The sequence below is a fragment of the Taeniopygia guttata genome, chromosome 28 (genome assembly GCF_048771995.1).
Source record: "Taeniopygia guttata chromosome 28, bTaeGut7.mat, whole genome shotgun sequence".
NCBI classification, from domain to species: domain Eukaryota; kingdom Metazoa; phylum Chordata; class Aves; order Passeriformes; family Estrildidae; genus Taeniopygia; species Taeniopygia guttata.
In genome coordinates, this window is record NC_133053.1 from 5,501,409 (window position 1) to 5,525,561 (window position 24,153).

The 24,153-nt window shown below is 44.1% G+C and overlaps 1 protein-coding gene across 1 annotated transcript; it reads right to left on the reverse strand.

The window, feature by feature from the left end:
* Window positions 1–977: 977 nt before the first annotated feature.
* Window positions 978–22,590, reverse strand: LONP1 (lon peptidase 1, mitochondrial). Its single transcript, XM_002189117.7, has 18 exons — window positions 22,192–22,590; window positions 20,112–20,200; window positions 19,591–19,710; window positions 18,224–18,452; window positions 17,640–17,701; window positions 16,942–17,071; window positions 16,407–16,490; window positions 14,479–14,699; window positions 13,095–13,233; window positions 12,142–12,320; window positions 8,271–8,358; window positions 6,740–6,862; window positions 5,896–6,012; window positions 5,467–5,607; window positions 5,218–5,383; window positions 4,083–4,291; window positions 2,664–2,828; window positions 978–1,310 (listed from the first exon to the last, which is right to left on the reverse strand). Exons 1-18 carry the CDS (start codon window positions 22,576–22,578, stop codon window positions 1,146–1,148), a joined length of 2,814 nt encoding a protein of 937 aa, XP_002189153.4. The 5' UTR covers window positions 22,579–22,590; the 3' UTR covers window positions 978–1,145.
* Between the last annotated feature and the right edge of the window lie 1,563 nt (window positions 22,591–24,153).

Sequence of the window (24,153 nt, forward strand, 5' to 3'; positions counted from 1 at the left end):
CTGCAGGTGAAGATGCTGATACTGGTGCTGCTGTGACTTACTCTAGAGGGGAATCCTCTAGGACTATGTGCAGTCTCAGGATGTGGAAATCTCTGGAATAACACCTATACCTCCTAGTCTGTCTTCAGACCTAGATGGTAGCAGGAGGGAAGTCAAGTAGGCAGAAATGGCTGTTGAAAATAGTAACTACTTTGCACTTCTTCCCCAGGGCACATCAGCCTATTCCTTATGCAGCTTAGCCTGCTCCCGTGTGTCTTGTGCCCTCTATTCAGGCCTGTGTTCTGCAGTGTGGTAGCAAGTCACAACACCTGGAGTCGGCAAGAGCTCCCAGGACTTCAGTAGCTGGATTCTTTATTCTCCCCTAAGGCCTCCCTTGCTGAGATGACAAGAGCTGTTCTTGGCTCAGAAAATGCTTTTTCTTAGTGTTCAGTGGAAGACAAAGCATTCCAGTTCTCCGGCCCCCAAGCCTCTGTTCACTGATGTACAACAGTCAAGATACTTAATTCCTTTTCTCACTCCCTGAATATGATACAGCTGTCAGCAGAGGCACAGGCCATCTGTGCTGCAGCACAGTGCTGCTGAGCACGTTACTGATCTACCCTCTTTAAACCTGGAGTTCTTTCTGGTGGTATTGACCTGGTGACTAAACCTAGAGAACCCTGTCCCTTTTATCGGCTGACTCTACCAGCTCTGCTGAACTATCTTAGTCCTTTCAGCCCAGCCCAGGCTTCTAAACAGAGGCAGATCCTGAGAGATACTTGCCTTCTACCACATCAGGAATAACAGCGGTACATCAGCCTAGCTTTGGGTGGGTGTACTGTTCAGTCCTTTTTCACAAGTCATACAGAAATTTACAGTGAAATAGCTGAAATATCTTCAATGAGAAATGACCAGACTAGCCCCACTGCTGGTGGCTGATAACATGCCCATTCCTCTGGCAAAATTGGAGATCCTTTATTGTAGATAGTAATTCAGTATTAAAGACTGAAAAATACTTTATTCTAGCAGAGCCATAATTCATTTTGGCAGCTGCGCAGCAGCAATAGCTTCATGTCCCACTTGAGGATTGCCCCTGGTCACCCATCTCTAGGTGGGGGCCCAGTGCTTAGGGACAGAACACCTTCCAGCCATCAGGGCACAGCGTGTCATCCTCCAGTGAGATCCTGCTGTGAAAATGCTGTATCAAATACCTCTGTGTAGTGCTCCACAAAATGCACTTCCAGTCCTTCTGTAATGAATCCAGCAAGGTCATAATAATCCTTTTTGTTCTCTGATGGCAGAATGATGCAGGTAACACCTGCCCTCTTTGCCTGTGGGCAGAAAAAGTTGGGCTGTTGAATCCTAGGAATCCTTCCATGTACCAGAAACACCCCCATTTCTGAAAGCAAGAGCAGTTATTCTGGAGCATGATCTAGCTTTACTCCTTTCTATGGAGAGCACCAAGGGCATTCCTGATAGATATAACTAGGGTGAAGCATGTTCTAGATCCCCCCCAGCTCAAGCCTCAAAACACATAGTCTCCAGTGCCCTCTCAGCTGCAGGGACAGATGAGGGAAGGAGGCATTTTAGTTGGACTATGTCAGCGGCTTGGGGGATTATTCAGAACATTCATACTACCTTACAGAGTTTTAAGTATCTGTTTCAGCTTGGGTGACGATAAAGCCTCAGATGAAAGCAAAGTTAGAAACAGCTTGTCAAACCAACCTACCCCATCAATACCCTTAGTACAGTTCTACAGAACAGAACTTTTTGATAGGGACATCTTCCCTGGAAGAAGCACAAAAGGCAGAGCTTCTCCTCTCAGGACAGGTTTGTACCCATTGCATTAGGGGTGATCCTGCACTCCTCGCACTCCTCCTGCAAGTGCAGCCAGTCAGTGCCAGTACAGGTTAGTCCTCTACTGACTACTACAAACAACTACTCGTTTTTAAGTCATACAAGGAAAAGAAATCACATTGCAGAAGGCTGTAGCCCAAATATATCTGGGGGCAGAACACTGATGTGAAGCCCCAGCTCAGTGGAGGAAGACCTATTAACATTCTTGACAGAAAAATATGTGTGGTGCAAGGCTTATATAGGCCAGAATTGTGCAGGTGAGAAGTAGAGAGACAGACTGAACGCTTGGAAAGGAATTGTGTAAACTGAAAATAGATGAAACCAAAAATACAAATACTAAATCTAAGTTCCTCTTATCTAATACCTCTGTATAAAATGCCAAACAAATTCACACTGGAATTAGGGAACAGAGCCTTGATTTTAAGAATGTACCTTAGAGATGCTGTCAAATCTCCACTGGATGCCCTCCTCAAACAGGCAATTCAACACAGCACATGTGATTGAACTGTGCTGGTCTGACAGAGCAGACAGCTCTGACAGCCAGTTAAAGCTGTCAGTCACCTTCAGTTCTGCCAGTGTAGGTGGAATTGAGCTAATGCCGACATACTTGTCCTGGCACAAAGCCTAGGGTCCCATCCCTTTCCTCACAGCCAGAGACACAGCCAAGATCCCCATGTTCCCCCACAGATTTTTCCAACCTGTGTATGGAATAAAATCTGCTTCTCTCAGTTCAAGGAGCAACCCCCCACTGGCTGCCCTTGTCCCCACTCAGCCCAACCTAGGGCTCTCCTGTGGACAATGCACAGAGACAAGAGAAGAGCTCTTACTGCAATAGTCTTCTCCTTGATTCCACCAACAGGAAGAATTTTTCCAGTCAATGACACTTCTCCAGTCATGGCTACATTCTGCCTCACTGGGCAATTCATGGCCAGGGACAGCAGAGCTGTTACTATGGTACATCCTGCACTTGGTCCATCCTTTGGGGTTGCTCCCTGTTTAAAAAAACAAAGCACAACTCCCCTGCTCATTCAAGAAGCAGCATAGTCAGACAGTGCCCTTGTCCTTGTTGTTTTAACATTGTCCAAATTTCATGAAGCCTCACAGGTTTTTGCATGTGTGAGTGATGGAATCTTGCTATTTGATTTGGCTGATATATTAACAAATGTGACATTCCTCACCTTACTCATGAGAAATAATCCACAAATGAGTCCACAAATGTGGTTTCTGGCCTGATGTCACCACCATACTCATTGGACTCAGATCTTTGAGTAAGCAACATCAGGGAAAAAAGAGCACAAACACTTTGAAGCTCTTTGTTAGACCTAGGTCAACATCACAAGGGGAGAGTGTCAAGAGTAACAAACTAGTGGAGGACAATATCAAAAATCATTCAAGGCAGAAAAGATCAGTATATAAAGCCCCACAAAATCCAAGCCTGAACTGGTGAGTCTGGATTTATCTGAGATCAAACCTCTTTGTAGTAAGAGCAGAGGAAATAAATGTGAGAGGGAGTAGAGACAGAGATCATGTCTGTTGTTTTCTCATCTATCAGGAAATGAATTCACAGTCAGCAATGCAGTACCTGGACCAACACAGAGCAAACTGCAACAAAGACATTGCACACAGAGCACTCAGTAGTCCAGAAGTAAAGCTGGGGCACAATCACAGCTCAAAAATCTGTCTTCAGTAAAGCACCTGCCCAAAGCTTGTTACACAGCATGTGAGCCACTCTGAGCACTGTGGGCATTTATTTTCAGCCCCAAATACTGGACAAAAGCAATCACTGCCATTACATGGACTAGGAAGCATGGCACAGAGATCATGAGTAGTATTTTCAATAAAGTGTAAATGATTTGAAGCCTTTAAGAAGGCCTGATAACACAGAAACCTAAACTTCGATGTCTTTGTAACTTCATCCAAGCATTTACTCAAATCACTTACCGCTATGTCATGGTTTCCCCACTTGAAAAACAGGGCCAACAGCTACAACAAAAGCTTAGTTTTTTTTAGAAAATTATCCAAGCCCCTGTACTGCCACATGCTTGCTGTAGAAAAAAAATGGAATCATGGCTCATAAGAAGACCTTCACAGGAGCATGAAGAAAATGTCTTCATTCCTTGGTTCTACTGCTAGAAGAGGGCATTCTGCACAACATATGGACAAATGAAAAGCCTTCCAGCTTTACATCTAAGGGAGCAAATCAGCAGGGCTGCTGTGCATGCTCTGTGAACTCTGCATCAATTTACCTCCGGCACATGCAAGTGGATATGACAAGACATAAGAAAATCATTGCTGGGGTCCTTCTGCATCAGAAAGGCTCTTGCAAATGTGTATGCAATTTTGGCACTCTCTTTCATTACATCTCCCAGTTGCCCTGTTACTTCAAGTGACCCATCCTTGTTTTCCTTGTCTTTGGGTCGCCTCAGAGATGTTTCAATAAACAGAGTGGAACCTCCTAAAAAAAGAAAAGAAAAACATCTGAAAAAGGTTAAAGGAAAATTAAACTAGGATGTTTTGGTGATGCAGAAGCTACGTCAGGCATTTGGAACTGATGCTCTCTGATGAGACATTAGCCCTTGAGTAGAGAGCAACTGAAACCTGTTCCTTAAATACCTTCAGGAAGCTAAATAAAAATCTCAACAGTCTCCATTCACTGCTTTTTTGGACTTCACCTTCTAGGAACATAGATGCAACCCCTACTAAATGGAAATAACCAAGTTCTTATAATGGTTTCATGTTGCTTCCTCCAGGGAGTAAGCTGAGTTCATAAAACACTTTTAGCCACTTCAATTCTCCAGTGCCAGGTATCTATTTACCTTCTCCACCATACTGATAATTTCCCTCTTGGCTACTTGAATTCTCCCCAAAGTCAATTTGAGTATGAAGAGGTCATCTCCTTTGCTATGTGCTGTATTTCCATCCTGTAGTGTACATAAACCCACAAGTTACTAGGGGAGTAATCCAATTAATGGTAAGCAGCCAACTGCATCCACTCCACAGAGTGCTGGAACACCTATACCTGCCCTCAGCACCAGAAATCAAGTCAGTGTTGCACATCACTGATGAGACACAGCATTCCTCAGCTGTGCCCTGTATCATAGTGGCACCCTCCTGCTGCTGATGTTCCTAATGTATGTCATTTGTATGGGACATGAAGCTTGAAGAAAAAACATGCTGGCCCTAAGCTGAGCCTGGATAATGGTGTAAGAAAGGCTCCCTTCTTCAAGGAAGTAGCATTCAGGATCCAAAGGCCGAAGGAAATTCCTTTTACTGGTGCCTATAGAAGAACATCACTGGACTCAGTTCTGTTTGACTATTACATTCAACTTTTGAAAATTACACAGAACTGTAGGCATTAACCCAAAATTAATTTTGTCTCACCCATAGCTGTCCAGGCCAGACCCATCACCACTCCTGGGGGAGTGGTTTCATACATGCGATCCACAGTGAAGATGGGCTTTCCTACAAAGTCCTGCAGGTTTTCAGGTGTTACTTGGACCATCTCTGCTTCTCCACTCACGATTTTATAGGCAGATTTCCTCAATACCTGGGTGGAACAGTAATTTATCTCTGTAAAAAAAGCTGAGAAGGCTGATGCACAGTGGTCAGTTACACCTAACTTCCCCATACCTTTTCTACTTGTTTCTGCAGATTCCTCACCCCACTCTCTCTGCAGTACTGCTTGATGAGAACAGTGAGGACATCTGATGTGATTTGAGCTTTGTTTTCATCCAAGCCACACAGAACTCGTGCTTGAGGGACCAAGTATCTCTGAAAGAAATAACCCCAACATCCTTCTCTTAGTATTTGTGACAAAAGCCGAGTGGTTCCAATTTACTCAACTTTTTGCTGTTAGCTCAATGCTGCTTTCTGGTGTCCACAGCCTGTGGCACACTGGGGTTACTTTAACTATGTGTTCAAATCAAAGGAACTCTGTCCAAAATACCATGTGCCTGATTTTTTTGGACATAGTTGGATGTCAATATGTAAGCCTTAATCTACCAAAAAAAAAATCTACCAGATGCAATTCACATAAAGCACAACAGTGATTTCTCTTACCTCTGCAATTGCAAGTTTCTCTTCTGCTACATATCCTGACACATTGATCACTTCCATTCTATCCCGCAGTGGCTCTGGAATGGTTTCTGTTACATTGGCAGTACAAATAAAAAGTACCTGGAAGCATTAAAAGATCCTATTAAGAACTTTCATTAACCAGTTGCTTTACTCCAAGTACTAGTTCCCATGTTCTGTGTTTCTCTGTCTAAAGGGCTAGAGCAAGATCACCCTCTCTGTGGAATTAGTTTTTATTAAAAGTTTGAATTTTAGGACTATGTGATAGCATGTTCCCTACCCCTAAAATATATGTTTAGAAATACACAACGCACAAACTGGGAAATCAGAATGGTTTGATAGGGACCAGAAAATGGGAGATCTAGATCTCAGAAGTTCTTTCTACCTTCTAGGAAATTAGCTCAGAATGACCCAATTATCTATACCTACCCCTAATGCGTCAATTCTGTAATTTATGTCAGCTGCACAAGAAGTGCAACAATGTGTAAAGATGACCGATTTCAAAAGCTTCACAGCAGCATTAGGCCACCTCCCTTGACAGCAGCTCTGCCAATCATCATGTAAAGGAAACCTCATGCCTTTTCTAGTGGAGACCACACATCTGTCCCTGGCTCTGCAGGGAGTTAGGACATAGGCGGGTGATCATGTTATTTCGTGTACAGACACTTCAGTTAAAACCAACTCCTGCAGAGACAGTTGTGTACCATTTATGTTCTATCTGATTTTCTAGCGGAATAAAATGTCAGCATCTTTTCATGGACAGGAAATCTCTGCATTGAAACACATTCAGACATTCTGGCTCTACAACCTCTGCAGAAAAGATAAATACCTTTGACAAATCCACAGGAACATCAAGATAATGATCCAAGAAGTTAGAGTTCTGTTCTGGATCCAACAGTTCTAGAAGGGCTGAGGATGGATCCCCTTGATAGCCTCTTCCTATTTTATCTACCTGTGGAAAAAAAAAATTAATACTCTAAGAAGTTTCATACCATGATAAAGTCTCGAGCAAGATTTTTTTCAAAGCTCCATCTGAAAATGTTCATGAGTGTTCATTAACATACAGTACCAGTCTACCAGTTTTCTGTGCACTCATCCAAGTCTCCACTATCTTCCTGTGTGAGCACATGACACACCTGACAAGACACAGGATTTTTGAGTGTTGCAGAAAATCACTATGAAGTCTCAGGCAATGTGCATACAATAAAAAGCACTACTACTAGTGGGCTACTACTTGTTAAGCTGAGATAAGCTATAGGCACAGACCAGAACACTTACTCCACAGTGGGAGGACTAGAGTGCTAGCTTACACCACTTCCCTAATATGCAAGCACAGACCTTGCATTGCTCTGGCCAAGGTGCAAAAAGCCTACACACAGCCATTCAAGCAGAGCTGGGTTAGTGGCTTGGGCTGTTGTTATAGTTGTAAGTTGATTGAGGCTCATGAGGACTTCCTGAAGTCATCTTGAACAACCTCACTGGTCAGGTAAGGCCACTAGAACCAGGTGCCCAGGACCATGGCCAAGGTCATTGACTCATCCAGCACTGTGAACTTTGCTTCTGAGGATACAAACAAGGCCACTGCTTCTTCTCCCTTAGTAGTGTGAACTGGATGGCCTCAATGAAATTTGCTGCTACAGCCAAGGCAGGGATTCTGGCCAACACCACGGAAGTATCATAATCTACAGGTTATGATAGGTTCCATTACCTTTCAAATTATGATACTCGTTGGTTACATCATGCTGCAACAGATGACAGTTTATTGGTCCCACATACCATTCCTCCCAAGAATCTGCTGTTGGTCCTTCCCAGATATAGCACACAAGAAGGCCAGAATGACCTTCGGTCTGTTCTGAACACCTGCTATTATATCCTGTCCTTATTTGCTTTTCAACAAAGCATTAGGCTGGTAGTCCTGACTCATTCTCCAATCAGACCACAAATTGATTGTAAGCATCTTATTCCTTAGAGTCCTGCTTTAGACCTACTGACAGAGTGACTCTTGCTAATAATCACACAGGCAACAGTAGATTTGTGCACAGTGATGTGCTCACACCTATGTAGGAAACACAAGAACTACAGAATCTCTGAATATATAGCCAGGTCCATTAGGATCCAAACAGCTATAATTTAATCAGAAGGACACAACTAGAATTTTAAAGCTTGAGTCTGTTATAAGGAGAGAAAAAATAAACTATCTAAAGTATCAGTGTCACCCAGAGAACTTGAGAGCCCAGCCTCATATAAACAGAAAGAACATGGCATTTTTAAGAGAGTTACTCCTTCACCTTTTCTCTGGGGATCACTAATTGATACAAGTCTTTAAGAGCAAAACCTAGAAGAAAGACGAAATACTTCACCTCATCAATCAGTATAAGTGGATTCTCTGTCTTGGTCTTCTTCAGACACTGGATGATTTTTCCTGGCATTGCTCCGACATATGTCCTCCTGTTTTACCAGAGACTGTATTTAGGGAACCATTGAAAAGCACAGCACATATCAGAGCATACATCACACAGCTGACAGAACAAGTATATCCCGCTGAAAAACAAGTCTTTATTTCTTCAACATCTATCAAAAGCATTCTGTATCACCATATTAAGCACCAAGACCACCTAGTCTGTTTCTAGTAAAGAACTGACATGAATTTTGGCAAAATACTCCCGGACTACAGTTTTTATCTTTAGTTTAAACCACTTCTCAATTAGAGAAAAGCAAAGAGGTTAGGCCGAGGATAGAGCTGTTTGAATTTTCATGAGTTTTGGGAAAGAAATGTTAGAAGAGGTAATATTTCACTTCCTCACTTGATAGGGACAAAAAGACCCAGTGTAAATCAAAAGATACTAAAGAAACAAATTGCTAATAGTAAAATATAACCTTTCTGCTAGAGATTGCTTCTGGTATCCAGAAACAAGCAGAAGCAAAAAGGGTAACAACAGAGTGAAGGCCGAGAGGCACAGAACAGAGAACATCTGAGAAACATAGAAAATATTTTTCTCTGCTTCTGGGTAAGGCAGAGCCCTGCAGGTTCAATTTACTCCACAGAATGGCTACTCTTACTGGTTTGAAAACAGCGCTGGTTTTATGTTCAGATGCAGACCCTCTGCTCTGCTCAGGCCACACCTGAAGTGTCGTGCCCAGTTCTGGACTTAGGAGTTCAAAAAAGAAAAGGAACTGCTGGGGAGGGTCTAATGGAGGGCTGTGAAGGTGATGAGAAGACTGGAGCACCTCTCAGAGGAAAGGCTGAGGGAGCTGGGCCTGTTAGCCTTTAGCTGACTGAAAGGGGATCTTATCAACGTGTAAAAATATCTGAAGGGTGGGTGTCAAGAGGACAGGGCCAGACTCTTGCCAGTGGTGCCCAGTGACAGGACACAGGCCAATGGGCACAAACTGAAACACAGGAAGTTCCACCTGAATATGAGGGGAAACCGATATTTCCCTTGGTGCAGCTTGAGACTGTGTCCTCTGGTTCCGTCAGTTGCTGCCCAGTGAAAGAGACTGATCCCCACCTGACTACAACTACCCTTCAGGGAGTTGTAGAGAGCAATTAAGGTCACCTCTGAATCTCCTTTTGTCCAGGATGAACAACACCAGCTCCCTCAGACATTCCTCATAGGGCTTGTGTTCCAAGCCCCTCACCTGCCTTGTTGCCCTTCTCTGGGTGTGCTCAAGTATCTCAACGTTCTTTTTCTAAACTGAGGGGCCCAACACTGGACACAGCACTCAAGGTGCAGCCTCACCAGTGCCAAGTGCAGGGGAAGAATGACCTCCCTGCTCCTGCTGGCCACACTATTCCTGACACAGGCCAGGATGCCACTGGCCTTCTTGGCCACCAGGGCACACTGCTGGCTCCTGTTCAGCCGGTTGTCGACCAGTGCCCCCAGGTCCCTTTCTGCCTGGGTGCCGGAGCTCACCCTAGGTCGGGGGTGGCTCTGTGTGGTGGAAAAATCTCTCCTCCAACCCATGCTTTCAAAAAAAAAGCTCAAAAGTCTTCTGTTGTTCGGTCTTTATTGCAAGCTATCTAAAAGATTTTCTTCTGGGGCTGCTGTGGTTTGCTCACAGCTCAGGCAGAGGCACACACACACCCTGACATCCTCTCTGACTCCGACTGCTTCTTCTCTCCCCCTGCCCAGGGCTGCTGCTGTCTTTTATATGGTACATTACGTGTTAAATGTTTATAGTTTTCCCCCAATGCCTATTACCTTTATTAAATGGTGCCTTTCTACTCTAACCCAATCTGTGAGTGCCAACATCACCAAGAACATGGAGGTAAGGAAAAAGAAAGAGGGAGGACAGGACCGGCCTACATTCCTCCATCTTAAAACTTCTGACCCCCATGTACAAAACCGAAACCCCCCTGTACAGGACTTAAAACCCCTCTGTACAGCACTCAAAAATTCTTCCCTTTATTTTGGGACTACTTCTACTCTAATATCTCAACTTTTGTGACTTCTTGTTCTTCCTGCAAAGTTGGTAAATCATTCCATGGTTCAAATCCAAAATCACAGCTGTTTCCAGCTGCCTGCCAGGGTCTCAAATGCTTCTGACCTGGACCCGGAACACCCAAAATGTCTGAGGGACATTTTGAGTTCCAACACCTAGGCACTGATCAGCCACACTATCCCCAGCCTATAGCATTGCAGGGGGTTCTTGTGCCAAAATGCAGGACTCAGCACTTCGACTTATTAAATGTCATCTTGTTAGACTCTGCCCATCCATCCAACTGTTCCAGGTCTCCCTGCAGAGTCCTCCTACCTTCCAACAGATGGACACACGCTCCCAGTTTAGTGTCATCTACAAATTTACTGATGTAAGACTCATCCTCATCCATGTCATCAATAAAAACATGGAACAGAGCTGGCCCAGCACAGAGCCCTGAGGGACACCACTGGTGACTGTCCCCAGCTGGGTGCAGCACCGCTCACCACCACTCTGGGCCGGCCATCCAGCCAGTTCTGAGCCCAGCACAGAGTGCTCCTGTCCCAGCCATAGGCTGCAGCTTTTCCAGGAGTGTGCTGTGGGAGACAGTGCCAAAGGCCTTGCTGGAGTCCAAACAGACACAGCCACAGCCTGTACCCCATCCAGCAGGAGGGTCACCTGGTCATGAAAGGAGACCAGGTTGGTCAAACAAGACCTAGCCCTCCTAAACCCCTGCTGGCTGGTCTGACACCCTGGCCACCCTGTAAGTGCTGTGTGATGACACTCAGTGTAAACTGTTCCATGACCTTACCAGGTACTGAGGTCAGGCTAACTGGCCCATAATTACCAGGATCCTCCTTCTCACCCTTGTTGTGAATGGGTATCCCATTGGCCAGCTTCCAGTCATCTGGAACCTCACCAGTGAGTCAGGACTGTCAGTAAATGATGGAGAGCAGCTTGGCAAGCTCGTTTGCCAGCTCCACCATCATCCTGGGGTGGATCCCATCTGGTCCCATGTATTTATGAACATCCAAGCAGCTCAGCAGTTCTCTGACTGTCTCCCCATGGATAACATTGGGGCCCATTCTGCTCCCTGACACCACCTACTAACACAGGAGGACAGTTGTCCTGAGGACAAGCCATATTTCCACTAAAGACTGACGCAAAGAAAGTGTTAAACACCTCTGCGTCTCCCCTACTTTAGCAGGGCAATGGTCTAGACAATCTCCAGAGGTCACTTTCAGTGCCAACCATTCTAGGATTTTTTTGTATATAGAAGGAAAATAAACCCATGGAAGGGTCAGATCTACCCATTTTTTGTTAACTTCTCATTTTCCCCATGAGTCTACCGATTTTTTATTCATTTCTCGTTCTCCCCATGAATGTTCTTTTTTCCAGATTTTCCTCATGCAGCATCTCCATCCTGATTATTTGGAAACCAAGTCTCAATCATATCTGAACACATATGTGAATGACTCTGTTCAAGCTGTGACCGTTCTCTAGTTCTGACATCTACACAAATGCCTGTATTAGCATTTGTCATCAGTCCAGTGGTTTTGAGTAGCTCACTCAGCTTTTCAAAGCTGAGAATGCACAAGAAACAGGGAGCAACTGCACTTAAAAGCACAAATATAAATTATCTTCCAAACTCCACCCTTTGCTATCTTTGTCACCTCTTTCTGTATCTCAACTCCTGTCAGCAAGGGTTGGCAAAACAGAGATGAGAATTACACACATTGTTCAACTTCATTTAGATTCCTATTTACTTCAGTAAAAACTGCTGGATAAAGAAATTTCTCAAGTTACACTGACCTGTGTCCTTTTATTTCTGCTACATCAGTCATCCCTCCAACACTAAAGCGGAAGTACTCTCTGTTTAGGGCTCTGGCAATGGAGCGAGCAATACTGGTTTTGCCAACTCCAGGGGGACCATAAAAACACAAAATCTTCCCCTGAGTGGATCCTCGCAGCTGGCTGACTGCAATAAATTCCTGTAGAACAGATAAAGCACCAGCAGTGAACAGAAGGGAATATCAGCAACACCAAAACACATTTGTTATCAGGTCAAGCAGTGATTACAAAACAAGCATCATACACAAAACTGGTTCTCAAAGGACTTGGGGGAGGATAAGTGGAGAAGCTAAGTCAGGATACTGATGCATCTGTTTTGCCTCTGGTTATTTATATGCTTGTCTGTCCCCAACTTCTGTGCTCTGTATCATCTCATCAGAAGAAGCAGTCTCTCTCCACTGCCTTTGAGTGAGAAGACAGAGTTCAAGTTCTTCTCCCAGCTTCTCTTGTTCTCACCTGAGTCTCTCAAGCTACATGTGAGCATCTCCTATTGTATCACTCCCATGTGCTAAGTTAAGCTTGTCTTATTTCACACTTCTGTGACAGACAACCCTCAAGTAACACTGAACAATTGAGAAATCAAAAGATCACAGTTCAAAACTGAAACTTCAACTTCACTTACAGTGAAGAAATTACTGTGCAAGTGGGGAAAAAAAAAAATCAAGAGATTGCTTCCCTTGGACACTTACTTGCCCAGCATTTAGTGCAAACCAGAACACTGCAGTTTGAAATGAGAATGTGACCTTCATTGCCACAAGTAATTAAGTACATTAACTGATTACCAGAACATTTGGGTCTTTCATGCAGCTTTATGTCCGATGCATGAATTAACACCAATTAAATGGAGACTGCAATCTGAAACACATCCAAAATGCCTGATGTTAAGCAGTGTGAAATGCGACACACTGCCTTACCAGAATTCGCTTCTTGACGTCATCCATTCCATAGTGATCCTCCTCCAGAACCTCTTGGGCTCTAGCCAGCTCCAGGTTCTCCTCACTACATTTACCCCATGGGATGGATGTCAGCCAGTCCAAATAGTTCCGTGTAACACTGTCAGAAACACACAAATGAGAGTGATTGACCAGCTCATGTCTTCCTCCACCACCTTCCAAAACAACTTCATCCAGAAGAAGGGGGATATGAACTACTAATGGAAGAGAGCCTATGAAAAGCACATCACTATTTGGGTTGTCACTGCTAACCTTTTTCACAGTCTTCAACCTTCCCCCCCCAAAAAAAACAAAGCTTTTTTTCCCAGCTTTTGCTTTTCTGAAACAAAGAAACTCCAACACTACAGAGAAAGATTTAAGATGAGGAAAATGATGACAGTATGGAAGTTAACAGTAGAGATAATCAGCATAAACAAACTGAAGAGAACACAAGTGTGTCAAACCACTACTCACTGTTCTAAAACTACACACTTAGATCAGGAATTCGAGTGTACAGGAAGGTCTGCACAATGCAGTAACTATCAAGTTGGGCACAGTCACGGACATAGGGAAGAACAGCCAGGCTGTCTGAGAGCAGGATCCACCCAAGGCCAATTGCCATGCCACCACAGCTTTGGCTTTTTTCTCCCAAGTACTTGCTTTGCAAATTTGCAATCACTGCCACAACTCTGAAGGAAAAGGAAAGGTAATAACGCTGCCTGTGAAGCCCAATATGTCTTTTCTATGATTGCCAAGATGCTGCTCATCCAAACGTATGCTTGCCCTTAAACACTGTCTTTTACTTTGTAAAAGATACTTTCAAAAGCAGAGACCCGGAACATTAAGAGAGCTGATAAGTACACCAACTGCTGTCTAATATAGTACACTCTGACTCAACAGACAAGAAATGTTCACTTCGACCTTCGTTTCTAACAATTCACATCACAGAACACATGTTACAAACTATTCATTCACTCCTTAGCAATTCCAATACTTCAGTAACCACCTCAGGTAGCTTGGCCAATGACATGTATTAGCTTCTCTCACATCTACTGAAGACACTAAAGTACGGGAAAGAAGAGCCAAAACTGAAGGCAGAAAAAGTATCACTGAACATTTCACGAGGAACTAACTGCACATATTGTATCTCTAGCATCAGACTCAAAGAGAAGACAAGACCTAAAATATTCAAAAGAGGTAGACTACATAAGTAAACACAGGCAATTTGGAGAAAAATCCTATAATGTAATGATATGCTACAGGGAAGGGAGGGGAAAGGAGGGACTAAAGTAAGTGCTTCACAGAACTGCACTGATGTTTCACTCTCCCAACAAACCCTGCCAGCATGACATGGCCATGCACTCACTTGAATTCTGAGGAGTGATTATCCAACAAGCCCAACTTGTTCAATTCTTCATCAATCACATCCATGACATGTTTTGGCACTACCAGATCCTTTAGTCGCTCACGGAACTTCTCTTCTATAGCATCCTTGTCCTCTTTTTCCAGACCTAGTTCTTTCTTAATTATCTTCAACTGCTCTTGAAGAAGATACTTGCGATGTGTTTGTTTGATCTTCTCTTCAACCTAGACAAAGCAACAAATACCATAACTAATGTGCTCCTGGTACAGACCATCTAACATCAAACGCTTCCAAATACTTCTCAGTTATAACGTTCCCAGCAACTAAAAATACTACTTGGAACTAATCTGCAGTGTATTCTAACACAAGAAGTGACTTAATAACATACTCCAGCACCCTCCATATCTTGGTGGCCTTCACTGGTCATGATTCAGTGCTTCAACGTTCTGTTTGTGTTGGGGAGACCAAAAGCTGGGCAGAGTAATGCAGATGTGACCTCCTTAGTACCAAACAGAGAGGGCTAACCACTACTCTCTACCTGCTGCCTACACAGGGCAACTGAAGCTCAGTATGCAGTTGGCCTTCCATTCCACAAGGACAGTCTACTAACTCATGGTGAGCCTCCTTCACATCAGGGCTTCAAGTCCTTTCCTGTATAGCTATTTTCTATCCTGATTATTCCAGGCCTCGTCTGGGACTATGAATTTCTCTTAGCAGAACTTAAGTAGGTTCTTACTAACTCCCCGAGGGGATACCACTAGTAGCTGGCTGAAATTAGTATTGTGATCAACATGGTAAAGTCTTTCTGCCCATTAATCTAGTGAATTTTTCACCAACCTCATACTACATACTTCCAGTCTGTAACATCTCAATTTAGTCAGAATACTATTACAGTTGACCTCAGCAAAGGCCATGCAAATGTCAAGGTATATAACAATCATTTCTAGAATCATAGAATCATTTAGGTAGGAAAAGATGTCTGAGATCATTGAGTCCAACAATTAACCTAGCCCTGCCAAGCCCACCATTAAACCTTGTTTCCTTTCTGTGTTCTGGGCCCTCTCATAGGAGAAGACAATTAGGCAGCTTGCTTTTGGGAAATCCCTTCTAGCTGTCCCAAATCACGTCCTTTTTCATATGCCCAACTTATTGGAGAATTTTCTCCATAATCTTCCCAGGGACTGGGGCAGGTTAACATGCCTACAGTCTCCCCGATTCTCCTTCTTGGAGATGGGCATGGCATTTACCTTTTTCTGCTTCCCAGGAACCTCTTCCATGACCACAGTGCTTTAATGATGAGTGAAAAAAACAGATAATGACATTGATAAGCCCTCTCAGCATCCCTAGATATATATCTGTTCCCAGAGGTTGCATCTGTTCAATTTGCTTAAGAAGTCTCCAACCATTCCAATCCCGGTCCAAAAGCATTTTGCACTTAATATGAATTCTAAAAGCCCCAGTTACTGGGAGTTAACAAACAAAACATGAGTCAGTATTCTCAAATATTTGTACTTCACATACTTCATTGCCATTTAGATGCAGTTACTGTATTCTGATTCAATCTTACAATAGACAGCAGCTACTGCAGTTCACAAGAGTTAGCAGAAGGTCATCTGAAATGACATTGTGCTATTTACACTAGGTACATACTATATACAGTATTAGGCTCTATATTGTTACACGGATGATTGGTAAACTGCAGACCTCTAGATATATCTGCTTGCATGAAACTACAACTTAGACACAATTTAACGGCAGATGCTGTAGCCTCATGTCTTGTTACTTCTACCATGTGCATGAAAAAAACACATTTCTAACAGAAAACCTTAAATCTAAATAATGCACCCTTTAGAGCACATACCCACACTAAGCATCACAGTGGTGGACACAATATGAATACACACAAGGTATTTGTTACTCCACAAACTTACCTCTCTTCCAAGACGCTGCTGAAGTTTGCTCAGCTCATACTCCTTTTTCAGAAGGGAAAGAGCTTTATAAAGCCGTTTGGGAATCTGGAAAATATAGACAAAAAATGTGTTTTGAACAAAAAATGAGTTTTGAGATGCCATACCCTTGTTAAGTAACACACACACACACACATATATATATATACACACACACACACTTTCTCCCTCCCAGAGAGAAAGACAGAATAAAAAACTCCAACAGGTTGTCTGGGAGAGCTTTACAGCACCTGCAGATGTGGAAAGACCAACATGTAGCAACTCCATTGCAGTTAAGAAAATTATATGCTGCCAAAGATGCAGAGCACTCTGATTTAGCCACAGTGCATCAGTACTAATGATCTACTTTATTCTTCAACAGGAATCTAGTCACTGATATTAATGTAGCATCAAAAGTAGCACTGTAGTATCTTCTCTACTGAAGCCGGTAAAGAAAAGGTGACATACAACAGATATACTGATTCCATTCACATTGCTTGAGTTAAAAACTTCATCTTACACTGGTTTCTTCCAAGATGTCTTGAAGTTCGTGTGACTCTGCCCCTGTTAGGGCTGCACCCATGTCACTCAGATAGATAGGGTTATCTACCACACGCTGTCCAGCCTGCATCATCTGAAGTACAGACTCTCTGAAAACGTAAAAAACCCCAAAATGCTCTGTTAATCTACATTCAAAATGGAATATCCTAATTTACTTGTTAGACAGTGCAATAAAATGAAACACAGCTCAGTTTCATAGCAAACTATTTTTGAAATTGACTGTAGCAATACTCAGTAACAAATAGATAAATCACTTGGTTTAGAGGAATGATCACCAATATATAAAATTAAGTATCTGAAATGCTCTCCAAACAGTTATGTAGGATTTTTTGTGCCAGTATGCCAAAACTTTTATCCAGCTTTTAAGACATGGATCAGATCATGATGCTTATTTCATTGCAGTGGGTTGCACTTAGACCCAGATCACCTGCCTTAGGACTTAATTGTTGTATGTTGTTTCTAAATTGCACATCAGGTTTTCAAAACTTTGATTCCAACAAGGGACAGAGTTTATATCCCAAACCAAAAATCTATGTGACAATTCAGCAAATATATCTACCTCATTACAACAGAAAGACAAGTGGTATAGAAAATGTCAGTATCTTCCACCCTGAGAACATGCTGTTCTCAAAGCAGGGCAGCATGGGAAGGACATACCTGTACAAGGGGTTCAAGGCAATGATGTCCCGGATTGTTTTAACAATTTCTGCAGTAAGTGCCTATAAACACAACAAAATCTAATCACCAAAAGAATGGAAAAAGATAGGCAAGATCTCAGTACAAATATTACATTCCCCAGAGTCCAGCCACTCACTGCAGTGGTGGGCTGTGATGGTTCTTGGTGCTGGGGCAGTTCCTGCTCACAGGAAAGGCAGCAAGGCCTCTAGGCTGGTTTTCTGCATGCACAGAACTTGACTGGCTTTTGGCCAGAAGATACAATCAGGTTGAACACCCAAAGCCGACTTCAAGGAAACACTCAGTTTGAGGGAGGTCATCACATAGATTTAAGCGCAGACTAGCCTCTTCATTCAGCAACTTTTTGAAGTCAACAGTTTTAAGGAAGTGAGCTGTTATAATGAAAATTCTTTACTTTCATATAATCCCCTTGTGCAGTGACTGTGAGAAGGAACTAGTTTCTGCAGCCTGAAATTACAGCCTGGTTTTAGAACTTTTCCTTTTAAGCAAGAAGTGTAGGTGCAATTCTACAGGACAAGTCCAAACTTGTAAACTAATTCACTTACTTTAACCTCTTCTGTGATCTGAAAATCTTCATGAACCACGTTCTCTACTTCTACCATGAGAACTTCCTTCGAAGAAGCAGCTACAGGATCTAGTACCAACTCCACATCTTGGTCCTTCGTTCCAGGCTCCTCTTCAGCCTCCTTTTTAGATCGCTTCTGTTTCCTTCTAATTTTTTGTTTGTTCTCAGGTTCCTCAGGCTCAACCTCTAGTTGCTTGTTTATACGAATCCTGAAAGCCAAAAGAAACCAGCAACAATCTCCTTGTTACATGAGATATCAGCTCTTCAGCATGAAAAGGAGAGAGTCTAAGCTGTATTTTGAACAAGCTAAAATTTAGAAAGGACACACATTTGCAAGACACCATGTTTCATTATTTTGGCTTTTAGACACGAATTTCCTTTTCTATCTGTTTCCCTATAAATGCTCCTCAAATCTGGTATCTAGTGTGGTTTCTATGGACATGACTGACCAGTGCTTCATGTCTTAATCAAATATAAATACCAATCCCAAAGTTATATCTTAGGAATACCAAACCCTTCCAAGTTATAGGGAAATATTTATATTCCAAATAACCCCAAACCAGTAGCTTATTTCCAAAATGCAATCAAGCATGGCTGTGCTTTGACAATGCAGCAAGAGGTCTAAGACTTCATTTGAAAAGGAACTGACTTGTGAATTCACGCAAATTTAGTTTTGACAGGACTGCTCATTCTTTGCTGTCCAGAACAAATGCAAGTGAAAAAAAGTGAGAAGGAAAAAAAGACATGCTTCAAAGCAAACCCCACCCTGTTCCTTTGACCATGTTTCTGTCCTTGTATTTTTCCTTCTAAAGGAAATTACTTATTTAATGCTTTTAAAAATATAATTTCTTAACTTAGTTAAAAATATCTGGCATAAATGGCTAAAACTAGATTTTCAGCAATAATAATATTTTCTTCAATTCAGTTCTGGGGCAAAATTATGACTGGGGCAAGACATAATTAAAATTCTGAAACCCACCCCCCCCTCAATTTTTAAAAGCAGAAATACTGGCTTGAATTAATTCCAGAGATTTTTTTTGTCACCAAGTCTTGCTGTAATTGTCAAAGTAACTGCTAAATTTCAGCTTAATTAAAGTTTGCTTGCATCATATCACAGTTGGTATGACAATGACATGCACTGTCTCTTTTGTTTTGCAGCTAACCTGTCACAGCTGTGACAGTACATGGAATATCCTGACACTCACAGGATATGGCATGGTAACAAAGGAAAAACTTGCCATACACAAGTTGTGTAAAAAAATAATGCATGTATGTGGTGAAACTGATACAGGATATCTCTGTTTAAACAGCAGCCTGGTGAGATGCAGTGAAGTACAAGTAACCAACCTTCGGTGTCCCATGACTATCATACGCAACTTGTCTCCAAGATCCTGCATTTCATGAATCTGGACAAAAGTTCCCATTTGGTATATTTCATTCAGATCCTCCACCACATCAGATTCATTGCTATTGAGCAAAAAAAATCGGAGTAGATATTCAGAAACTTGAGATAGTAGGTCAGATTAAAAAAATTTTAAAAATCACTGCAGAACTTTAAACTCGACTTAGGTGCAAAGACACTTAATCCCCATTGCTACCACCATGTAACCCCTTTCCAAATCACCCAACTATCAGGACAGCTCATCTCCATCCCAAACAACACCACTCTTTTCTATACCAAGACTCCAGCTCCCAGCAGCGCTGCTGGTGGCAACAAAGACTTTCACAGCATGAGGATGGTCCAAGACCAGCCACAATTTCTGCAATGCTGTCCAAGGCAGGGCATTTAGGATGACAGCTTTTAGTGTAAATACAACCTGGACAGCTTATTTTTGTATTTTTTAAAATGATTAAGAGAAACAACTTACTTGTCATCCTTTTTAAGAAAAACACCAGCATAAGGCTGGGCAAGACGAACTTTCCTCCTCAGCAGTTCAACCAGCTTCTTATTTTTCACCTAGGACAAGAGGTATGCAATCAGAGGTGGATTTTCTGTAATCTTTGCACTCCCAGGGTATAAGGCCAGGCATGATGACAACCCTACAACTAAATTATGAAGTCGGAGCTTGTACAGTTCTAGTCTTGCCTCCATTAGAGGACAGTAATACAAAAGTGGAAAAAAAGGTAAAGAAACATGAAATTTAAGTATTCTGAACAAATCACTTCCCAGTCAAGATAAGACAAGCTCAAAGGATGGGGGAGGAACTAAGACCTGTACAAGTCTTACAAGCAAAAAAGCTTTTAAGTTACTTGAACAGTATCTTATGTTGTATCTTTCTGTTGCTATCACTGTTCCCTTCCCCTTCCATACCTGGGCATCCTAGCCCTCTGCTCCTGATGGGGAGTTAGTTCACCCTTCCCTATTAGTTACCTGACTTCTGCCCCAAAACCCTAGTTAAAATGCTCTTCTCCAAAGCCTTCTCTGCTCAATTCCTCTCCTACACCCACGAGTCTGAGCTCCTGCTTTGAGTTTCAGCCAGTATTTCTTCCTAGTTTACTTTCTTACTTCCCTCTGATCTCTAGATGCCACACACCTGTCCTTGGCAGATCTCCCAGCACCACTGGAACTGTTATCACAGCAGGCTGAATCCTCAGTGACCAAGAAAATAACTCCTTGTAAATTCTGCTGTTTGCATGAAGTCACCCTGCCAGCCACTGAGTGCTCTTCAAAGTGATGGACATAAGCTGCATTGCTCAACGCTTTGCTAACAATCAGCATGGTTCTGACAGAATAGCACGAGTAATACCACCACTGTTGGCCTATTCTAATCTTAGCATACCTATTCCAATTTTGTGCAATTTTGTTCCGCAAAATATGCTTACCAATGTTAGAGATATTAACAGGAAGAAAATTAGTAATTCCATAGGCAATGTAGAGACTCGACCTTGTCAGGTAAATTGCAGCACAATGAATTCACAGGATAAGAGAAAACATTTAACAATTCTGTGAGACATTGTTGACCCAAGCATTGAAATTGATGATTTCTGTACATAAGTGTTATATGACTGCATACTCTTAATAATATATAATTTTCTCCTTCCCTTGACACATTTGTAAAGACACTAGAAGCTGCACATATTAGATTTTGACACGCAGAAAAATACTACAGTAGAAATAACATTATGCTAAATAATACTACAGGAACAAGAAAATATTGATCTATTTCATACTACATTTACTTCAAAATCAGACTGGCAACACACCAGAGAGGCACAAAAATACAAGTACTTGTTACAGATTGGGTTTCATTTAAGAAGGAAGAAGTATTTCTGGCCTGTAAGCTCAAGAAACACATCACTGATATAATTCATAACTCTTAAGATCACACTCTGAAATGGTGATTGCCATCCCCATGCCTTAACACCCTCTCCCACCGCAGCTGTACTGCTCTACACCGTATTCCTGTCTTTTTCTTGCAGCTCACAGCTTGCTGCCTTCACCAGCACGGGTTTCGGTGCTCTGACACCAGCCTACGGCCCCGAAACAAGGACACGTTTGCTTAACCTTCATCAGAGAACACAAAAATGACAGCGAACTTCGAGAGAGTATGTGTGAATCGCTGACCTTCTCTGTTAGAAGCAAAACTGCTGATGCAACTACAGTGAAACTTCAACTGGCCCAAAAGAAATCGTTATCCCGACAGGACTGGGTTACAAAGCTGGAGATAAAGGCCGAGCAGCGGCTGCCCGTGGAGGTCACGCTGCTGCCGCCTTGCTCCGCAGCTCAAGGGACCCGCCCAGGCCAAGAGAGCGGTCAGGAGAGGCGGCACGGCCAGCGGCGGGTCAGTCGGTGATCCCCGCACGGCCCGGGGACTGCAACGCCTGAGGCTGAGCTGGGCTGAGCTGCCCCCGGCCCAGAGCACCTCCCGCCGAGGCTCCGGCACCTGGCGGCAGCTCCCGCCCAGGCCGGGCCGGCAGAGCCCAGCCCCGGCCCCGGGGGCAGCTCACCTCGATGATCTTGATGAAGCGCGGGAATACAGGGTTGCGTGTCACGGCGATGAGCGGGACGTTGGGGAAATGCTCCGGGACGAGCAGCGGCGTCAAGGCCGTTATGACGGGCCCGGGCCCGGCCCCGCCACTGTCCGCCCCGCCACCGCCGCTGTCCTCGCCGCCGCCGCCGCCTTCCAGCGCGTCGCCCCCAGGCAGACCGCCGGGGCTGCGCTGGTGCCAGCGCGGGCCGGCGCTGAAGGTGGCGCGGGGCGGCGGCGCGGAGCCCAGCGGGGCCGGGCCGGCGGCGGCGGGCGCCCAGAGGCGGCGCCGCGCGGGCCCCAGGGCGGGCCCGGTGACCGCGGGCCGCCAGCGCCCGCACAGACGCCACCAGCGCGCGGCCGCCATGCTGCCGGCGCGCGCGCCTCACTTCCGCTCCCAGCAGCGCCCGCCCCGCCCGCGCGGGGCCGCGTGGCGGCGCGCACGTCCGAGCCCGCCCGGGGGCGCGAGTTCGAGCCCGGGCCCCGCCGAACCCGCTCGGCACGAGGGTGGCTTTGGCCGCTGCCCGGCCTTCCTTTTCCTCCTCGGTTCCCTGCAGTCGCCTGCCCAAAAATGGAGACTCTATAATTTGTCTAATGACCCTGTGCCACTGCTCCGGCAGCTTCTGTGTACAAAAGTCTTTCCTGATATTCCGAGGGAGCCCACTCCCCCAACCGTGTTTCGTTTTGTGCCTATTGCTTCTTGTCCTGTCACCAGGCAGTACTGAGAAGAGCCTGGCTCTGTCTTCACACCTCCCCTAAGTAGGTGCTGCTCTACATTTATGACACCCCCGAGCCTTCCTTCAGCAGGCTGCAGTGCCAGCTCCCCCAGCCTTTCCTCAGGGGAGATGCCCAGTCCCTCCATCATCTCTGCAGTTCTTCTCCGGACTCTTCATGGTGTGTCCGTGGGCGCTTGGAGTGGAGAGCCCACAGCTGGACACAGCTCGGCTCTGCAGTGCTGAGGCAAGGCTCCGTTCCTGAACCTCACGGGGCCAGGACAGGCAGGGCCATGGCAGTGTCTCGGGTCCAACTCAGGGTCCAGCAGAGCCCTCAGGTTCTTCCCCGCAGAGCTGCTCTTCAGCAATTTGGCCCCTCGTGTGTCCTGGTGCATGTTATTCCTCCTCAGGTGCAGGACATTGCATTTTTTTTCACTGAATTTCATGATGTTCCTGTCAGCCCATACTTCCATCCTGTTTGTTATAAATGAAAATTTGTCCAGCCAAATTAATATGAAAAATTAAAATATTTATTTTGCAATCAAATTCTATCTAGCCAGCCACAAGGAAAAAACAGAGCCGAGCCCGGGGTCAGCCCTGGGTGTGCAACAAAGAAGTCGGCCTCAGCAGAGGTTTTCCTCCATGCCCACACACCTCCATCCTGGCACAAGCGTTTTTTATAGGGAAAATTCCTCCTGAGGCCAAGATTTCGGCAGTCAGTCTTTTCTTCTATTCAGAGTCCATAGGTTAATAAGATTTTCTTTTTTGGTGATGAGGGAGAACAATTCAGTGTCCGGAGTTTGTTGAATCCCTTGATGAAATTTACGGGAATTCGGGAACGCTGCATTCACATGTATCTGCCCGAGGATTTCCATTATATCCATCTCGGGTCGTTCGCGAACAATCAGCACCTGGGGTTTCTGTATCTCTCCAGCCTGGCGAGCTGTACCTTCTTACTTGTAAATCAGTTTCTAATATACACCCGGTCTCGCCTGCAAGGGTGGGGGGAATCCTAATACAAACGTGTGTACTCTAACAAATATTCAATATCACATATATCATATTAGAAATGGCGCGCATTATATCTACTACATATAACACTGTTCAAAGATTAAATTAAATTTAAAGATTCAAAGGAGCCTTGAGACTTGTCTCAGTGGTATTTGGTGAAAAGACAATAGGCAATGGACACACATTCAAAGACAAGAAATTCTATTTAAATGAAGAAA

What these genes read in the sequence shown, in the direction of transcription:
- LONP1 (XM_002189117.7), bottom strand. Translation starts at nt 22,578, where the DNA reads ATGGCGGCCGCGCGCTGGTGGCGTCTGTGCGGGCGCTGGCGGCCCGCG. An exon ending in GCCTTGAACCCCTTGTACAG is followed by an intron (nt 17,072 to 17,639) that starts GTATGTCCTTCC and finishes TTACGTTTTCAG; the next exon opens with AGAGTCTGTACTTCAGATGA. An exon ending in TGCAGAAACAAGTAGAAAAG is followed by an intron (nt 5,384 to 5,466) that starts GTATGGGGAAGT and finishes TGTTCCACCCAG; the next exon opens with GTATTGAGGAAATCTGCCTA.